Raw genomic sequence first — 19,379 nt, forward strand, 5'->3', positions numbered from 1 at the left:
TCCGTTTTATTCACGTTTTTCTTTCTCTTCTCTTTGTTTCTCTCACTTTCTCTTTACTACTCTACTTTTTAATATTAGCAAAACAATTTTAACAGTATAGATTACATTTTCAGAATAATCCAGGAAGCACAGTTATACCATGTAACTTTCAAACTGACAGTAAAAAGCACACGTGAATAAATAACACACACTACGAGAAATATGGCATAATAGGCTAGATAGTCTGGTATTTTACTTATTTACAAACGTCCAGTGATGCTGTGGGCTTCCCTATAGCCCGTGAAAAACTTGCAGAGTCAACAAAGAGACACCTGAAAGAAGAATTGTTAGAAAAAATGGATCTCAGGACCACCTACGGGCCATGAGCCCAGAAAATAATGTTGTAGCAGCTTTGTTTTCCCATCCTTTTTAAGGTTAAATTTGCGTGTTACAGGATCTTCGAAAGAGAAACAGTTGAATTGCGAACGAGAAGACATACTCTGAATGTTTATTTATACAGTCTAAATTGCAACGAATAAAAGCAATCGCATCATTCTTTTTAAATCGTTTTTTAAGTTCGTATTTACCGTTTTTAAAATTGCGTATCAAAAATCGCCGGCTGGTGATTTTTGATACGCAATTTTAAAAACGGAATTTTAAAAACAGGTTTGCTTATTATTTTTTGTTGTGAATAACTAATTGTTCTATTTAATAAAAAAAATGCCGGGAAAAACGATAACAGGAGAAATGCGACAATGTGTAGTTCATTTATTGGAGTATTTTAAAAAAGAAAAAGAAAACAACGGACCTTTGCTTTCGTTATCATCGGTACATGAACGAGTAGCGGACGCTTTGAAAATCAGTCTTCGCACAGTGACAAGAATAAAGATTGAATACAAGACAGGGGCAGCTCTTACTACACCAGGAGAGTCACGTAATGTACAAAAAAAAAAGACTAATGATGTCAGCGATACTATAAAAGGAGAGATTAGAAATGTACTGTATGACATGAAAGCAAAAGGAGAGCACGTTACAATTAAAGTTTTAAATACACAATTAAGAAACAAGCATCTCTATGACAGTTATGATACAAAAGAAAAATTGTGGGTTTTCATACAAACTAGAAAATAGTAGACGAGTGCTATGTGAGAAACCATGTATTGTCTCCAAACGACTGTATTTTTTGAGGCATTATATGAGAAATTTTTTAAGTCCAAGCCCACTTCAGTTCGTTTTTTTAGATGAAACATGGATATTCCTAAAAGGGGCATATAAACGTACTTGGCAAGATGACTGTGTGAAAAGCATCAGAAAAGGACACGAAAATACAGGTAAACGCTTTGTTGTTTTACATGCTGGAAGTAGGCAAGGATTTGTTAAAGATGCTGGATTACTGTTTTCTACGAAATCGAAGAATGCAGACTATCATGATTCTATGGATAAAGAGTCTTTTAAAAAGTGGGTCTCCGAAAAGCTGATACCAATGTTGGAGGAACCATCTCTAATTATTATGGATAATGCCTCATACCATAGCTCTTTAATAGAAAAGTTACCGAATGCCAGTTGGAAAAAATCGGACTTACAAGAATGGTTACGAGCGAAAAAAATAATTTTTGACGACGATTCGGGCAAGACAGAGCTATTGAGTCTTTGTCGCCAGAATAAACCACAAAATACCAGGTACGTTATAGACGAGCTACTCCAAGAACATGGGCATCAGGTTTTGAGATTGCCTCCATATCACTGTCAATATAATACGATTGAGTTGGTCTGGGGCATTTCTAAACAATACTATGATCGTCATATTGGAGAACATGGACGTGGAGATGAAACAGTGAAAAAAGTTTGGGGCAATGCATTAGCTGAGGCAACACCTGCAGTGTAGGCGAGTTGTGTTAATCATACTAAAAAATTAATTCAGGACGACTGGGCAAAAATGGTCACATATGATGAAAATGAAAGTAGGATTATCATCGATTTGGCGGAAGATTCCATTGATGAAGACCGTTCCAGTGAAGACGCTGACTAATTAGCTAATTAATCAAGGTCAGTACGTTGTAACAGTTCAGAATTCGCTACAGTGCTTAAAACTTAAAAAATCTGTATCATTTTTTAATTAAAGTGGGTTAAATAATTAACACTTTTTTGGGTATATTTCAAAATCCTTTTAAAATGTTCTTTTCGTTATATCCTGTCCTATTGTACTGCAAGCTAGAAAAATACTTCTTCGCAATTTATACGTATATTCCGTTATTAGAAATTTAATGAAAAATAATTTATAATTTTCTTTTATAACTATTATTTCGTTTGACATACTACATTTTGCTCCGCCACTGGAGGAGGTAAACGAATCGAGCTTAGACAAGGAAAGACAGATGAAACAACTTATTGCAAGTGTTTTTACACGCACACGCCAAGAACGATGAAAACGATTATAGACACTTTCGTCCGGACGATCAAGGAAGTCACTTCGATCTACATAGTTGAGTTATAGCTGGTCACTAGCCAACTAGTCATCAGTCGATGGCGGCTGGGTGCCAAATATTTACCCTCAAGTTATAGAAGCCATGAAGAACTGAGAGTTAGATCTGAAACCTCCGTATAATCTTTTAATTGATCTTCAGAGATTTGTTGCAATATGCCGGTAAAAAGTGTTTGTGGTGAAAGCAGGCCTAATTGCAAGTTATAATATTTTTTTTGTTCCGTCTTTTTTGATGAACCAAATTAATAGAAAGCTGGAGTTAAATAAACTTATTTTAAAGCAAAATTGTAGCTTATTCCTAATAAAAATAGTAAATTGTATTAAGATGCCACAAGAAAATAGCTTCAGAACAATACGAGAAGTATCTATTATCCGTATTTCAGGTTGATGTGATTCGATATTGACCCTAATACAACATTACTCTTCGTTACAAATTGACCAACAATTTGTATGTCACTAAATTTATTGTTACACAACTTTAAGATATAAAGCTATTTAGACTTACAGAAAATTTTGAAAACGTCAAGCCCATTTAAGATAATTTTAGATACATTTTCCATTACGAAAATTTTCATATTTGTAGAAACAAACAAGTTTGTCCGGAAATACAATTTTTACGACGTACGTTATAGAGAGGAACTGTGTATACTGCTATACCCCATACCCCAACCGGAAGAAGTCATTATTGCTTCGAGTCAGGTGGTGGTATGTGGGGTCTTAATACGAACAGTTAATAAATTGGTGCGAAAATATTTATCGATTGAGATAACACCGATACTTTAATGCTTATTACAAAATAATTATCCGTGTATCTGATCGATAAGTGAAATATGTGAGATAATTTGAACAATGACATTAACAAAATATACGCAGTGTCATTTATACACGAGACAATGATGAACCATTACATTTAGTGAACTGACATAATCAGTACAGTAGAGTGGGTAACTGGTCACAAGCAATCAAATAAAAATCGTAATATTTTTATAGGTTCTTAAATAAAAAAAAACAATTCAGAAAACTTTATAATAATCAGTTTCAGTCACTTGGATCATGGATCTAACAAGCACTATATCGGATTCCTGTCCGGGAAACCTGCAGGGTGCCTCTGGATTTTTCTTTCTTACTTTGATCAATAGTTTACTTCAGTCCAAATGTAAATTGGGTTCAAAAGAAGTGTACAATGAGAACTATGGTCCCTTAATTAAAGATGGTGACGAATTTGACTTTATTGTGGTGGGTTCTGGATCTGCAGGATCAGTTGTTGCGAATAAATTGTCAGAAAATTCCGAATGGAGAGTTTTAGTGCTGGAAGCAGGAGGATATCCGTCGGCATCAAGTGATGTAAGTATTCTCATAGTAATTCATATGATAAATATGATTGATTAGAATGAGTTTTTACCTTAATAAGCCTACAAACATAATTAACAAACTGTATTTGGCCAAAAGATTTTTCCATGGTTAGGAAACATCAAACTCCCTATTTCTAGTGTTTTTTTGTAATTCTGCCTAAATAATAGAAGCCAAGAAAAGAAAATAATATGTTAGAACATATATGTAGGTAGAGCGGTATCGCAATGATAACAAATTAAGTAGTATTTATGTTAATATGTTATAATATTTATAATTTAATATAAATAATTTATTATAAATCTATAATATATTTGATTCTTGAATGATTGAAATTCTTGAAAATTTTTAGTTGTAAGTTTTAGGATAGTATTTTACCTCTGAATTTTCTTTTTTGAATAGAAAAAATTAGTTCGCTAGTTCTCCATTCCTTCGGTATTTTATTGTGTTTTATAATTCTGATAATTTTTAAATCTAGAAAATTTACAAAAACTTACATCGGTCAAACTGGTAGAACATTTAACGAACGTATTCCAGAACACAAAAGGGCTTTCAATTATAGAAACAAAGATTCTACATACGCAGTTCATCTTCAGGGCCATAATAATTCTTTTAATGGCCAATTTAAAACAAAGGCCTTGAGCTATCTTTATTAGAATCTATGAAAATTAACAAATTAAAAACTACAGACATAATTCTGAATGACCAATTTGAGATAAACAGTTCTCCTCTCCTCAACAGTTGAAGACTATAAAGTTTAAATGCATACCAAAAATAGATCACTTGTGAAAGTGTTAAAAACAAAAGTTTTCAGTGTTCTATTGCTAGATAATCTGAATTTTCAGCAAGTAACGGTCGAATCCATCACTTCTTCATTTGTGGGAATTTCTGATGTTTCCGGTTCTAGCGTCATTTGTTCTTCATCTGCATAATTAGAAAGTTAATCCATGTATATCCGTTTTTGACCTCTTATAGAGCGCCATATTTCCTTCTGCAGATTTTCAAAATCTGTCAGAACTTATTTTAGGTTATATTTTTTTATTTTATTCAATATTTAATTTTATTTGAATTTGACTTTGAAATTTGAAAGTTGTTTCTAGGAGTAATTAGTATAGTTTTTTACCAAAAACATGGACGGTTATAACCGTTCCGGTCCCACCTGACAGTTATTATCTGCATCATAGGACACGACGGTTACCACCGTCCGCTTATTTATAACACAAAATCATTTATTTTAATAAACCAAACATAAATAAAATTTAAGAAACAAAATACAAACAGTAAAATGCAAAAATTAAAATACAAAAAAATACCTCTTTCTGTATAAAATTTCAATAATTTAGCACACATTTCAAAAATATATCTCTTTAATAAATATAAATAACTTTAATAATTAAAATAATATCAAACATCACTCTTTCATTCTACAAACAATAACATATACCTTACTCCTATATCATCTGTTAACATCTCTCCCTTCAAGAAACTTCCTCCTTAATTGTCAGACAGTTACAACATTGACCGAAGATCACCCATTATCAGCAATACGGGATAGTTTGAACTATGTATCACCAATCATTATATAAAAACTCTTGTACCGGAATGTAAGTAGTATTTTGTTTATTTCTAATTTATTACAATTCAACAGATTATCTTTTACCAATTTGTGGGTTGTTACTTTGTCTGCTAAAGCAATTTTATGCATATTAATAAACACAGACATGCAATATTGGCATAATTACTATAACTTTTTTGATCTATATCTTTATAAGACAGCACCCTAATATGGTCTTTTCATAATTTCAGCATTTAATTTACTTTGTACCGTTTGACCTGAAGATGCTTTGCAAATTTTAGAAAGCGAAACCGGTCGTTTTGTTACATTGTGTCCATAGTTCTGGACACAATGGAGGATGTTCAGCACATGTTTGGCACCTGTAGCTGGTCTCTCTTCTCCTTCCGTCTTTTGTACACTGTTTGTACCGCAGAAAATACTTATTTCGCCTATAATTCTGTGGAAAAGGTATTGTTTCCTGAAAATGCTGTGTTGGTAAATTTTCAGGATTACCAGAAAGAGCCGTATTTTCTTGTAGTGTATGTTGTGAAGAAAACTTAATTCATTTTCTCGCATCTTTTATTTTAGGGCCCAGTCCTAACAGGCTTTGGATAAGTAAATCCCTGAAATCGATAAATCTGATTGTAGCTGCTGGATTAGGACTGTTAATCTTTTTGAACAAAAAAATGCATTCCAGACAGCTAGGTATATGTAATAGATGAAATATTATCTTTTTATACCAGAAAATGGTTTTCCTGGGACATGAAAAGTATTAAATCATTTGATCACACCTGTCTATCCCAGACATATATTTGTTATAATGGAACACTTCGTGGGTTTTATTTTTTCTTGTTCTCTTCTGTTTTTACATCTTATTAGTTTCAGGTGATGCAAAGTCGTAATCGCAAGCACTTCGCGGTTATCTCTCTACCTTGAAATGTACACTTTTCCTTGTCTTTTCCATACATGCTCTCCTTTTCTTAATTTAGTTACTACAGCATAATTTCCTCGCCTGTCTCTTCGAAGAGTACCCGTTACGTGAATTTTATGTCGAAGAAGTCGATTAGCTAGCGATATGCTGTTATAGTAATTGTCCATATCTAGATGGTATCCCTTGTTTACATATGGTTGCATTAATTATTTTAACACAACCGCTTCAGTTTTAGGCATAGCTTCATCAGGCGAGTTCTCTCCTTGTCATTTGTATATATCTATGTATAGGACATAACCATCTGCACTACATAGTTCATAAAATTTTATGCCATATTTAGTTTTTTCATTTTTCATGTATGTTCTGAAAGCTAATTGCCCTCGAAATAAAAGTAACGATTTATCTAGAATAATTGTTTTGGAGGTTTATAATAAGATTGAAAATTTCTAATACACAACTCTAAAATATTTCGTACCTTCGCTAATCCATCGGTATCAATAGAAAATTCCTGCTTATTATGCGCTGAAAAGCTGCGTAAAATTTGTTCGAAGCGTCTACCAGACATTGTTATAGGAAATATCGGAAAATAGTTTAATGGTTTTGCCTCTGCTTATCAACTCCTGCTTATCAATCGATTTGTAAATCCTACTTCGAGAGTGTCGGGCTTTAGGGCGAACCTGCTGACAAAGTATCTGTTCGTAGTTGTTGGTACAATCAAGTAAAAGTGTCACAACAAAAATATTTCAAATAGTGTGTGAATATCGCCTTCAATCGTTATTTGCTCTCTTAATGGTTCTTCACAGAAAACACTAATATCGGCAACATCACTATATGCCATCCAATATCTGGTTCTTGAATAATGCGTAGTTTGTTCTGAGTCATCACTTTCAGTAGTTTCAGTGTTTCTATTATCAAGATCCGAATCTGCTCTGAAACTTTAATCACTTGCTGAATATGCTTCATCGTCTGTACTTATGTCTTCATAGAAAAGCAAAACCCGCTTTTCCTCTATAGAATCCATATCTAAAATATCATATTTTTATAAAATATATTTTAGTAAAATATTTATCAATGCCTTACCAAGCAATACAAAAACACGGTAAAAGCAGTATCAAAATATACACTTTACAGAAAATAGAGAAAAGTTACTTGTATTAACGGTCTCTAAGCTACTACTAACCGCTACCCAATAAACAACTATTATACGAACTAAGATGCCTGAAACGTAGGCAGTAGTAGGAACCCAATTTGACAATCTATCTACAGGGACACAATAAGTGATTCTAGCTAAACTTTACGTGGTTTGCAAGACGATTGTCACCGCTATGTATTTCTAAACAGAGGACGGGTATAGCAGGGATGTCGCAGCACGCAGGACGATTGTAGCAGGTGTGTCCAGCAATGTGTCTTAACAACATAAATATACCAAAATGAGAAGAATTATAATTTATTCAATTTTGATCATTGTTTTACTAAAATCAATATTTAAGGTCATACGTATACGGTAAGGCGCGAGCGTCAAAACTTGCAGGAATTGGTTTTACAGGAATTGTTTTGTTCTATATCTCGGACATTTTCAACGTTTTGACAAAATGATGAGGAATTAAATTGTTGCAATTGCAATTTCCGAGTTAAGCGAGAAAATATTGACTAAGTATAATATTTGAATTATCTCTATATGAATAAATTGCAGAAAATTATATTTTATACAATTTTAATTTCTTTAATTTTTTCTGCTACAATTAAGATTTAAGGTCCCACGCCGATGACAAGCCTAACGAAACACAAGTGATTAACGAAACCTAGGCGCTGACGTCATCAGCAGGAGGATGAACAGGAAAGAATCTGTCTCGAGAACACAAGCTCAGTTTGTCAACGAATACTCTTCAAAGTAGACTTATTTCAATTTAAATTAAGAAGTGTTTTGTGTGTGGAGAAGCTACAACCGAAAATAATGTTGTAACAGTGAAAAACGTGGTGTTAAACCCTTTTATCATAAAGAATTATTCAGGTGATGAAGAATACAAGTGTATGCTCGAAAATGTTGACAGTGTGATCATACATCAAACGTGCCAGAAAAGTTATGCGAACAAAAGGCTAGCGGAATTGTCGAGTATTATTATTATCTTGATTATTATCATCATCAATAACATCAACGCCATCGCTAGTTGAATGGCAGGTACCACCAACATTCGATTTAAAAACTACCATTTCATATACACAGAAAAAGTCCATCCAGTTGGGAAAAAAACGTTACATAAAGCTGCGGCGTCTAATTTTCGTGCTTCGTAGTCGTTACTACTTAATTACTAGATATTTTAAAAAACCATTTAAACGAGAGCAACGACGAATTGGAACGAGAACTATTAGTACGCATCGAGAACGTTGATATAACAGCTGTTGAAACGCGATATCATCGAAATTAATACTTGCAAGAAATTTTTATAAGGAAAAAGACGGCAGAAGTCGCAATAAAAATAAAAGAGATCATAATTGTATAAAATATAATTCTCTCCAAGATGAGGTTGAACTGCGACTCTGCTTGCTCTATTCACTTGATCTTCCACTTCTGTTTCGAGCTTTCCGTAGCTAGATAAAGTGATGCATATATATTTAAATTCCATCACTTGTTCTATTATCTGACCTTTCAGCTCTAATTTACATCTTAGTAAATTTCCTATTATAACCATGCATTTTGTCTTTTTGGGGAATTAACGTGATACATTTTCGAGAGGTTATATTAAATTGGTGCAGTATACGTTGTAAATCATCTTCACTCTGAGAGAGTAGTATTGCGTCGTCTGCATAGCAGATTATTTTAAGCTGTTTTCTTCCATTTCTGTTTTTTAGTTCCTACTTTTTTTATGATTTCATCCATAATCAGGTTGAACAATAGAGGACCCAGGCAATTTCCCTGTCTTATCACATTGCCAGCTTCAATAGGGTCAGTTAGTTCCACTTTTACTTTTATTGTGTTGTTTTGCTAGATTTTTTCCAACCTTTTTGATTATTCCAGAGGTATCTCCCTTGCGTACAATAAGTGGATAACGTCTATGTCTAAAGGATAAAATAATAAAATTTGGGATAGTTTTCCATGTAAGGTGAAATTACATTTCAACTGGACTGTACATATAGTGAAAAAGTATAATGGTAGTCATACTAAAATAATATAACAATATGCCAAGTAAATAAAAGTATACTAATTTTTATTCTAGATTCCTGCCGCAATGGCAAGTCTTCAACAATCAGACGAAGACTGGCAGTATAAGATGGAACCAACAGACAAAGCATGCTTGGCGTTTAAAAACGGAATATGTAAAAGTCCTCGCGGAAAAGTGCTGGGAGGTACCAGTACTATAAATGCCATGTTGTTCTGTAAAGGAAATTCAAGGGATTATGATGAATGGGCCGAAATGGGAAATACAGGTTGGGAGTGGGACAATGTAAAGAAGCAGTTTGAGGGTTTGTCGAAGATTATGCCGGAATGTAACAATAAGTACGACTCGGGTAAATATATATTTTAATACACTCTACGTTCAGAAGACTAACACTTTAAAACGTCTTTTTTTTTAATTTTATTTATATTTATTTACATAAAACTTTCCTGTATTCTTCGATATCTTACATTGTTTGTAACAGTGCTTTATCCTTCGCGGTTTCACCTTTCAAATTATGTATTTTAAATTTCATTCAGGGACAAAACATAATTATATGGTATAACAATGAGTTACTTCAGACATTGTCTCGGTGGAGAACCAATAGCTTTTCGTTCCACAATTCGGAGCGTTTTTTTTTTCAATTCCTTCATAGATTTCTGATCATACAAGTCTAAAAAGCTTGTTATCGAAAACAGACATTTTTTTTTAATTTATATTTGTTTATTAGAGCAATTTTTCCAATGGCTAATTTTCTAACAAGTTTGGATCATTTTCATTCCACAGCATTCAAAGTGCCAGTGCCATGTTTGGCCAACCCCTACAGTTGTGAACTTTAGGCATAATCTTCGCATAGATTTTTTACGTGTTACGATTATGACAAACATTTGCCGAATATACAAGATGTTTTACGTCGAGATTACACTATCTATAGAGCAGAAAATGATTAAACGATATTTATAAAAATTGGTTTATATATAATACATATGAGTATCACAATGGACTACCAAAAATTAAATGTCATATCTATCTATAGCCCGAGGACTGCAAACCTAAGGAAAAACGAGAGGCATTCTACGAACAATTGCAAACCATCCTGGATGAAATATCTCATGAAGAACCCTTAGCTCTTTAATGCACGAATCGGAAATAAAATAGTTCCAGGAGTAAAACAAAGATTTAATGAAAACCATGTCAACGCAAATGAAGAACTCATGGCTAATATATGTGCTTTTAACGAACTGAATAACTCAATAATACATTTTTTGACCATAAGCTCCAGTATAAATATACTATTGAAAACTCCAGGGGGAACAAATCTATGATTGATTTTATAGTCATTTATAGAAAAATCCAGCTAGAACAGATAAACAACAAGACATTTTCTACAGGAAATCACCGAGGAAAACTTCAATGTAGAATCACTGTGGAACGACTCTACAAGAGAAATGTACCAAAGGACGCTGGCACAGAAGATACAGCAGAAACAAATAAACGACATCGAAGATATAAACGCGAGCTGGGAGAAAATTAAAAACAACATTGAAGAAGCAGCAACAGAAGCTCTAGGAAAACGCAAAGTCATGCTGAACAAAAGAAACAACAACAATACACCATGGTTCAGAAAAGAAATAAAAGAGAAATGTAAAGAGAAACGAAAGGCCTACACGAACTACAAAACATCAAATGCTCCAGAATACCGAGACACCTATAGAAGAATACGAAATAAAACAAAGCAGTTGGTAAGAACAAAAAATGAACACTGGGAACAGTTTACAAAAATGATGGAAAGCGACTTCTACGGTACACAAAAACAAATATGGAGATTCATAAGAAACCAACAGAAATAAATGGCAGAATTGGAGGAATACAAAAGCATACCAGCAAACGAATGGAAAAGATACCTGACGGAACTGTTTAAAGGAACGGAAAATCTTAAGGATAGAGGATAGGATAGTACGAATAGCACGAGATAGGTCACCAAATTGACAAAGAAGTATTGGTAGACCAAGAAAAAGATGGTGCGATAATTTAAACAATTTAGGAGGCTAATATTGAAGAAGAAACAGGTTTTAAAGCCTACATACAAGAAGGAAGAAGAAGAAGAAAAAGAAGAAAAAGAACGTTTATGTAGATTACAAGTTATAATAAACTTAAAGAAAATATTTTGACAGACATGCGTAGTCAAAACCTAAGCATAAAATTGAAATTACATATGCCTAAATGTTATGTTTTCTCAGTCTTATATGGTGCAGAAGCGTGAATGCTAAATAAGTAAGCTGGAGACTTGAGAATAAGGCATATCAAAGGATGTTAAAAATCTTCTGGAAGGGCAAAATAACTAATCAAGTAGTGCTAGATAGGAAAAACAAACAAAAAGACTATATTGACTATTAAAATGAGAAACCTAGAACAGACACACACACATGGACATTTTACATACGGAGATAAATATCAAATGTTCTAAGAGATTGGAGATAAGGAGAAGTAGAAAAATGTTTTGGTTGAGAAACCTCAAGGAATGTTTTGGTTGAGAATCTTTGTAGCGTAGATGGCACATGAAGAAGAAGAATAAACAATGTTTCACTAGCGGCAGTTCCAAGTTTCATGTTAAATTTCACATTTATTGTCTTCCAATTTCAATTTCTTCTTCTTCTTTTTCGAGTGTCATGGCAAAGTTGCACGTTGATGATCAAATATTCAATTCTTTTCTATGGTGGTAACACGTGCAGAACATCCTATTTCCATTGTCTAAATATAGTAGCGACGTCTGGTATTCCACACCAGTCCCTTATATTTCTTAGCCTAGAATGTTGTTCTCTACTAGGTCTTCATTTTACCTCAACTTTCTATTGAAATATTAGTTTTGATATCGAGTATTGCGTTCCCCTCAATATATGTCCCAGGTAAGATATTTTACGATGATTTTCCACCATATTCAACAATTGTCTTTCTATGTCACTTCTTCTCAAAATTAAATTTCTAAATAAATTATTATTTTATTTTTAGGAGAACCAATCATAAATGCATTGAATGAAGCAAATAAATTGTTGGGATACAAAACCCGAGAAGATTACAATCCAGAAGACCCACTAGGAACAGTAACCGGTAACGTGTGTATCCAGAACGGACAACGACAAAACACAGCTAAAGTTCTTTTGGGAAAATATAAAGACAGAAAAAACTTAAACGTAGCGACTAACTCTTTTGTTGAAAAAATTTTAATAGATCCAGAAACAACGGAAGCAGCTGGGGTAGTAGTAAGAATAAATGGAAAAACATTGACAGTTAAAGCCACCAAAGAGGTTATTGTGTCAGCTGGTGTTATTAATTCTCCTCAGCTACTTATGTTATCAGGAATAGGGCCAAGGAAAAATCTGGAAGACGTAGGAATTAACTTGATTAAAGAATTGCCAGTTGGAGAACACCTCGAGAATCATATAATACACATCGGGCTCGATATCGTTTTATCTCCGGACTCAATTTTACCAGAACATAGACCTGATAGAATGCAGGATATTCTATACGAGTACTTCATGCATCAGACCGGATATTTGACTACAATTGGCACAAGTAACTACTGGAACTTCATTAATACAAAAAATAATTCCAAGTTTCCTGACCTTATGTTCCATTATTCACTGTTTGCTCAACACGATAACTCTATGTTGCCTACACTACTATCACATGCGATGGGAGTAAATGACGATGTACTGTTAAGTAAGTTAGAATATCTAAAAACCAATAACTTGCTGGTGATTTTTCCAACATTGCTTAATACAAAATCAGTTGGAAAAGTTTTGTTAAAAAGTGAAAATCCTCAAGACCACCCCCTTATCTTTAATGGATTTCTATCTGATGAAAACGATGAAGATCTTAACTGTATGTTGGAAGGAATACGGTAGGTAGTACTTAGTAAAAATCCATAATATTAGGTATATTTTGAAATTGTTTTTATGTGACATCTTCTTCTTCTTCAGGTTCCTTATTTTGCGTCGTCCTGGGTTTCTCTTCCCTTGTATCTTCCCTTGCATAATTAACCTAAGTAATACGTACTTCTCGCCCCTCATTATATGACCCAGATATTGAATCTTTCTAATTTTAACAGTTTTTATGACTTCACATTCTTTCTTCATTCTTTGTAACACCTCTATATTAGTTACTTTTTCAGTCCACGATATTCTGTGGATTCTCCTGTAGCACCACATCTCAAAGGAGTTTAATTTTTTTTTTGATTTCAGACTGTGTTATTGTCCACGCTTCCATGCCGTATAGTAAAGTAGAAAAAACGTAACAACGTAGCATTCTTGTGCGGATCTCTAGATTAAGGTTATGGTTGCAAAGTAAGTTCTTCAATTTAATGAACGTGTTTCTTGCCATTTCTATTCTAGATCTGATTTCTTTTGTTTAATCTCCATCTTCGGTTAGCCATCTTAGTTTGTATCAAATCTAATTTTATAAAAATTATATCTCCTATCATTCAAATATCGTTCCGACTTTTGTAAAGACAATGAAGCTGACTTACTTAGTATTAGCTGGGGTAAAAGTAATCACTCTATTGGAAAACGTTATAACTTTTGCAAATGGCGCCAAATACTAATTCGATTTTGACATTTGTGAAGTAAATAAACGCACAATATAAATGGACAAATCATGAATTGGTTTACTCCGCAAGAACGCCGAAGAATTGTTCCCATTTTTTTGCGCAACAATTCGTTGTATATGTTGGTGTAGCGTGACTTTCATCGAAGATTTTCTGTCCCCCAACACCAACTGGATAAACACTGGGGTGTTTGGTCGCTCGCCTTGAAGAGATTGGGACAACATGAGATGGTCCCAATGCTGGCCGGCCACCAACAACTGGCTATTGCAAGAATTGTTATTTAATATCAAAATAAATTCAACCAATGAAGTCACAAGGACACAACCAGAAATTGAAAAGAAACTTCATCAAAAGAAAGCTCAGAATGCTAGAGACTTCATAAAAAGAAACACCGAAATGACAAAAAGTGGAAATTCGGTGAACATCTGTTTCGATCTGATGAAAATATCACCTATATCTGTACTTACCATCGAAATTTGTCACTATAGCAGACAATTAAGGATATTATCATCATCACTGGCACGATAACCCGTTTTGGGTCTTAGACTATTCTTTCTTTTCCATTCTGATCTGTTTCGTGCTTTTTTCTCCAATTTTTTCATTTTCAAAGTTGTTATATCATTTTCTATTTATTCGATGTATCTCAGCTTTGGTCTTCTTGTTGTTCTTTTTCCTAATGGTACTTGTTAGCTTATTTTGTTTGGTATTTTGCCTTATTTCATTCCTTCCACATGTCTCGTCCAACGCAACTACTAAAACATGTTACAATATCCGGATCGGATACAACGTTATATCTTCTTCGCCATATTTCATTTTTTTGTGCCGTTGTATGTGTGTCGCAAGATTTTTCTTTTAAAGGTAGCTAATAATCTTGTAGAGATGAAGTAATTGGCAAATTTAGCGACGAAGAAGGTTGAAGATTATAATTTCGGATGTCTTTATATCCAGTCTCTCGTAATAAATAAATTTTTTTATGTAATATTGAATACATAGTTTGTGATAACCCTCCAAAGTGACCAACTTATACTAAAAAATCAAATTAGGTATCTATCTAAAATTTTGACTAAAATTTACTCTTAACATACTTTAAAATATTCTTAAAAATTCATCAAAGTCGGGGGTTAGTCCGTTATTGCACTCAGCCTCAATTGTGATCCTTGCAAAGACTGTGGTATCTACATAGAACTCGGAGAGAAAAAACCAGATATATGCGGAGACCACACTCAAAATTATGGAACCAAGGGGGCCGGATTAGATGGGGAGGTTTAATAATAAAGGGAAGCAAAATCGATCTGAAAAAGTCATACTGTATTAGACCTACGCCTTCCTATATCTATCCATCTAGTACTGATAAAAGCTGGTGGTGTACATTTTAATGTATTCTCAATAAAACAGGTTGAGCAAAATAAATACCAGCATGAGATGTTCCACTTGGGCCTGGGTATCACATGATCATTATCATATAGCCTCTTTCATCTACTGTGGAGAATAGCTCTCCCTTAAAGTTCCTGCTCTGTTAAATAGCTCTTATGTCCTGACGTCCATTTTAAAGCTTAAATTTATATCGGCACACTTTAACATCCAAAAGTTCAGCTGTATATAGCGACATCTGACATCCTTTCTTACGGAAGAAAAAAATCAACTGATATAATTTATGTTCTACATTTAGTAATGTAATTTTGAAAACCTTTTCTTTTTTTTAGTTCTTAAAATTGTATTTCATCTTTAAAAGTTATTAAATGCTTTATTATTACTATTTATTTAATATTTTGCAGGTATATAGAAAAAATTATCGAAACACCACCTCTACTAAAATTTAATCCAGAAATAGCAAAACTCAACCTTCCTGCGTGTGAGGCGTACGAATTTAGATCTGACGATTATTGGAAATGTTCTCTACAACAGCTTACTGCACATCTCTACCATCTTACAGGCACTTGCAGAATGGGTCCCAAAGATGACGGCACCTCTGTAGTAGATCCCAAATTAAGGGTACATGGAATAAAAAAGTTAAGGGTTGCGGATGCTAGCATAATGCCAAAGATAACAAGCGCCCAAACTCACGCACCTTCGATGATGATAGGCCACAAGGCTGCCGAGATGATTAAGGAAGACTGGACGAAAAAACATGAAGAATTATAAAAATACAAAAAAAAATTTAATTTTCCTTTTATATATAATAAACATACGATATAGAATTTTATTCTACAACGATTTATTGAATATTTAGTGCATCACATGCTTGCACACAATTTTTAAATTCCTCTTAGTACCGACTTTGAAAAAAACTGATAACCGCAAAATCTGAAAACAATTGTATGTTACTAACTGTTCGAATTAATTAGGACAAATGCAAAAAACAAATTTTTTTCTAAAACCTTAGCTTTTATTCATTATATACCACAACTAGACTAAAAAATCTACGTATTAGTACGAAATGTCTCTTCCTTTAGCAGAAATGACCTCTCCAACACGTCTTAGCATTGTACTAGCACTTTGTAGTGCCATTTATCTTAGCTAAACGTTTCTTGAGAATATGCCATAAGTTCTCAATGGGATTTATTTCTGTTGAATTACCAGGCTAGTCAAGCATTTTTACTTAATTTGCCTCCATTAAAGTCTGGACCAATGTCGAAATGTGACAAGTAAAATTTCCATGTATTTAGCAGAATTCGTCATGTCTTTAATAGGAACTAAGCTTCCTCCAGTGCCATTTGTTGTGAAAAAACCACAAAATATCTGTTTAGAAGGATATTTTACAGTCGATTGGATATGATCTCGTCGTAGAGGTTCACCTCCACTTCATCTAACAAAACCTGATTTATATACATGAACAAATCATTGTGATTCATCACTGAAAATCACCTTTTTCCAGTTGTCAACAATCTATGATCGGAAGTTTTTGGGCCATGCTGAGTATTTTGTTATCATTTTCTGTATTAGAAATTGTTTTTTCTTTGATTTTTTTACCTTCTAGCCAACTTCTGGAAGCCTTTCCCATATAGTTGAGGTACTCCCTTCAAAACCAAATTTAAATAAATCTATACTGAAAAAAACGAACAAGACAAGCTTTTTTTTTTAAAATCCAATAAAATTAAAAGTCTAATCTTTAATTGTCTCAAATGGACTTCCCGTATGTTTCCTAACATTGTTTGGACACAATATAATATCCAATCAATCATAGATAGAGACTTCCATAGCATTCCTATGGAAAATGTCCAATCCAAAACAGATCCCGCCTAGACTATGGCCCGTTTGACGATTCACCACCCGGTATGCTTATTAACCCAGGCATGTTTTAATATGTGTGATTTGTCGAAGTCTGTTTCCCCTACGTAGAAATTTTTTCATTCACATAGTATTCTAGAGATACAGTTCTTTGATCTTTCTTGTGTGTTTTTTGGGTTTGGATTTGGACAGGATAGATATTAGTGTATTGGTTGTTTTGAAAGTTTTTGTGATTTTATACTTTTTTCCTATCCTTTTTAATTTTTCTAATAAGAACTTTACATATGGTACTGTTGTCATCTTTGAATAGCTTCTTGTGTTTCTTTATTGCTTCTGGTGTTTTGTTGTTCCTTTCTTCAATCTTGTGAAAGTGCTTGTTCACAAATAACAATGGGTAACCTTTTTTTGTCAAAACCTTTGTTAGCAAATTTTTTCTTCCTAAAATGCATATTCATTAGAACAGGTGTTTTGGGTTCTATCATATAATGATTTGATAATTCCTTATTTGATGTTTACGTTGTGGTTTGGTCTTCCGGATTGGAAGTCGAAACGTCAAACATTAGTTAAAAAGATCATTTTCATTAGAATCAATCGTGGCTTAATCCCAGATAAAGATAATATTTAACTTTTGTGATTAAAATATTAAATTATTGTTAATTCTTTTACCTTACTGATACGCTCATGGTCGGTTTAACAGAGGCAAAATTTTTATTGAAACTATCGACTACCTCAAAATACGGAATAACCGACTTATTAAAAACGACGGTTTAGGTAATCCTCGGTTAATTCCTTCCGGCTTAAGGCCGGGTTCCTTTATGATAAATTTGATAAATATCGTCGGGGCACGTTGTAATGCTTTCTTTCTATAATAATCTAATCCACAGGATTTTAATTTTCTCATGTCCAATTGCTGGTACCGTTGTTTAACCCGAAACTTTCGGAATTTTACCTTTTTAGAAATGGATATTGTCCTATCATTTTTAAATGGGAGATACCCTCACCTTTTTTTGGGTAGTTTGGTAAAATTTTAGAGGAACCAAGTTACTTCTGAGTGGCACTCGTTGAGAAAAGACCTACTTCTCGTGGGGCGCTTCGCTCACATTCTCGTCTCTGTGTTACCTTCTCTGTGCATTTTCTTTCTAAGTGTGTATACACTTATATATTTGAGTTTTTTGATCTAATATCATATTAGATTAAATATTGGTTTAGAGTACCTTTAATTTTAATTAACTTCAGTGCTTGATACAAGTAAAGTATTATAGTAAAGTAAATTAACTTCGGTGAATTAGTGCAGCAGTCATCAGGAATTACTGTAAGTTACCATAATCTTAGTATCTCCACTTATCTGGGCGAATAATATGGTATCATATTTTTTTTAATCATCTGGGCGAATCTAAGTTCATCCATGTCTTCACCTGTAGTTGAGAGTAACTACTGATTTTTGCATTCAATTTAAAGAACATTTAATATTTTCTTACGAACTTTCCATCAGCTACTAAGAAATTTCAATAAATAATAATTACGAACATTTAGTTCTCAATCATTAAATAACAGTGCGAGATAGATAATCAACTTAACCAAGTGTGGTTTGGTTAAATTTTTATTTTGGTAATCTTTTTGTATTCTTGTAAATTTAGATTTGATTAATTTTTGTTATTTGCTATAATTGTTATACATTTTTAACCCAGTGTCTCGAGATATGCCCACTAAACAGCAAAGAGAGACCTTCTTTAATCAACTTTGGTTGAATTTTTTCTTACTCACTCACTATCAGGCTCTCTTCGCTGATAATTGAACCTGTGCATTATTATATTGTTGTATTTGTAAAGGTACTTATTATTCATATTACTGCTTATTTTTATGTGTACACCACCATTTCATAATTGATGGTGTATTTTTATTACTTGTATGTACATTCAGCTACCGACATCATTGTGTTGTTGAATATATTGTTTTTGTTTTATATATGTATTTTATTTGTCGCCTCCTAACAAGTTTCCTGATATAATAATAACTCTGAATATGTGCTTATTATATTAAAAGATTACTATACCTTTGACCAGTAGAAATATCAGGTCGATTAAGTTTCGTAGGTA

General features: G+C 33.3%; 1 protein-coding gene across 1 annotated transcript; it reads left to right on the plus strand.

The window, feature by feature from the left end:
* Positions 1-3,324: 3,324 nt before the first annotated feature.
* LOC140436629 (glucose dehydrogenase [FAD, quinone]-like) lies at positions 3,325-19,246 on the plus strand. Its single transcript, XM_072525619.1, has 4 exons — positions 3,325-3,805; positions 9,513-9,804; positions 12,462-13,353; positions 15,831-19,246. Exons 1-4 carry the CDS (start codon positions 3,515-3,517, stop codon positions 16,195-16,197), a joined length of 1,842 nt encoding a protein of 613 aa, XP_072381720.1. The 5' UTR covers positions 3,325-3,514; the 3' UTR covers positions 16,198-19,246.
* The last annotated feature ends 133 nt before the right edge of the window (positions 19,247-19,379 follow it).

Source organism: Diabrotica undecimpunctata, chromosome 3, assembly GCF_040954645.1.
Source record: "Diabrotica undecimpunctata isolate CICGRU chromosome 3, icDiaUnde3, whole genome shotgun sequence".
In the NCBI taxonomy this organism is placed as follows: Eukaryota; Metazoa; Arthropoda; class Insecta; order Coleoptera; family Chrysomelidae; genus Diabrotica; species Diabrotica undecimpunctata.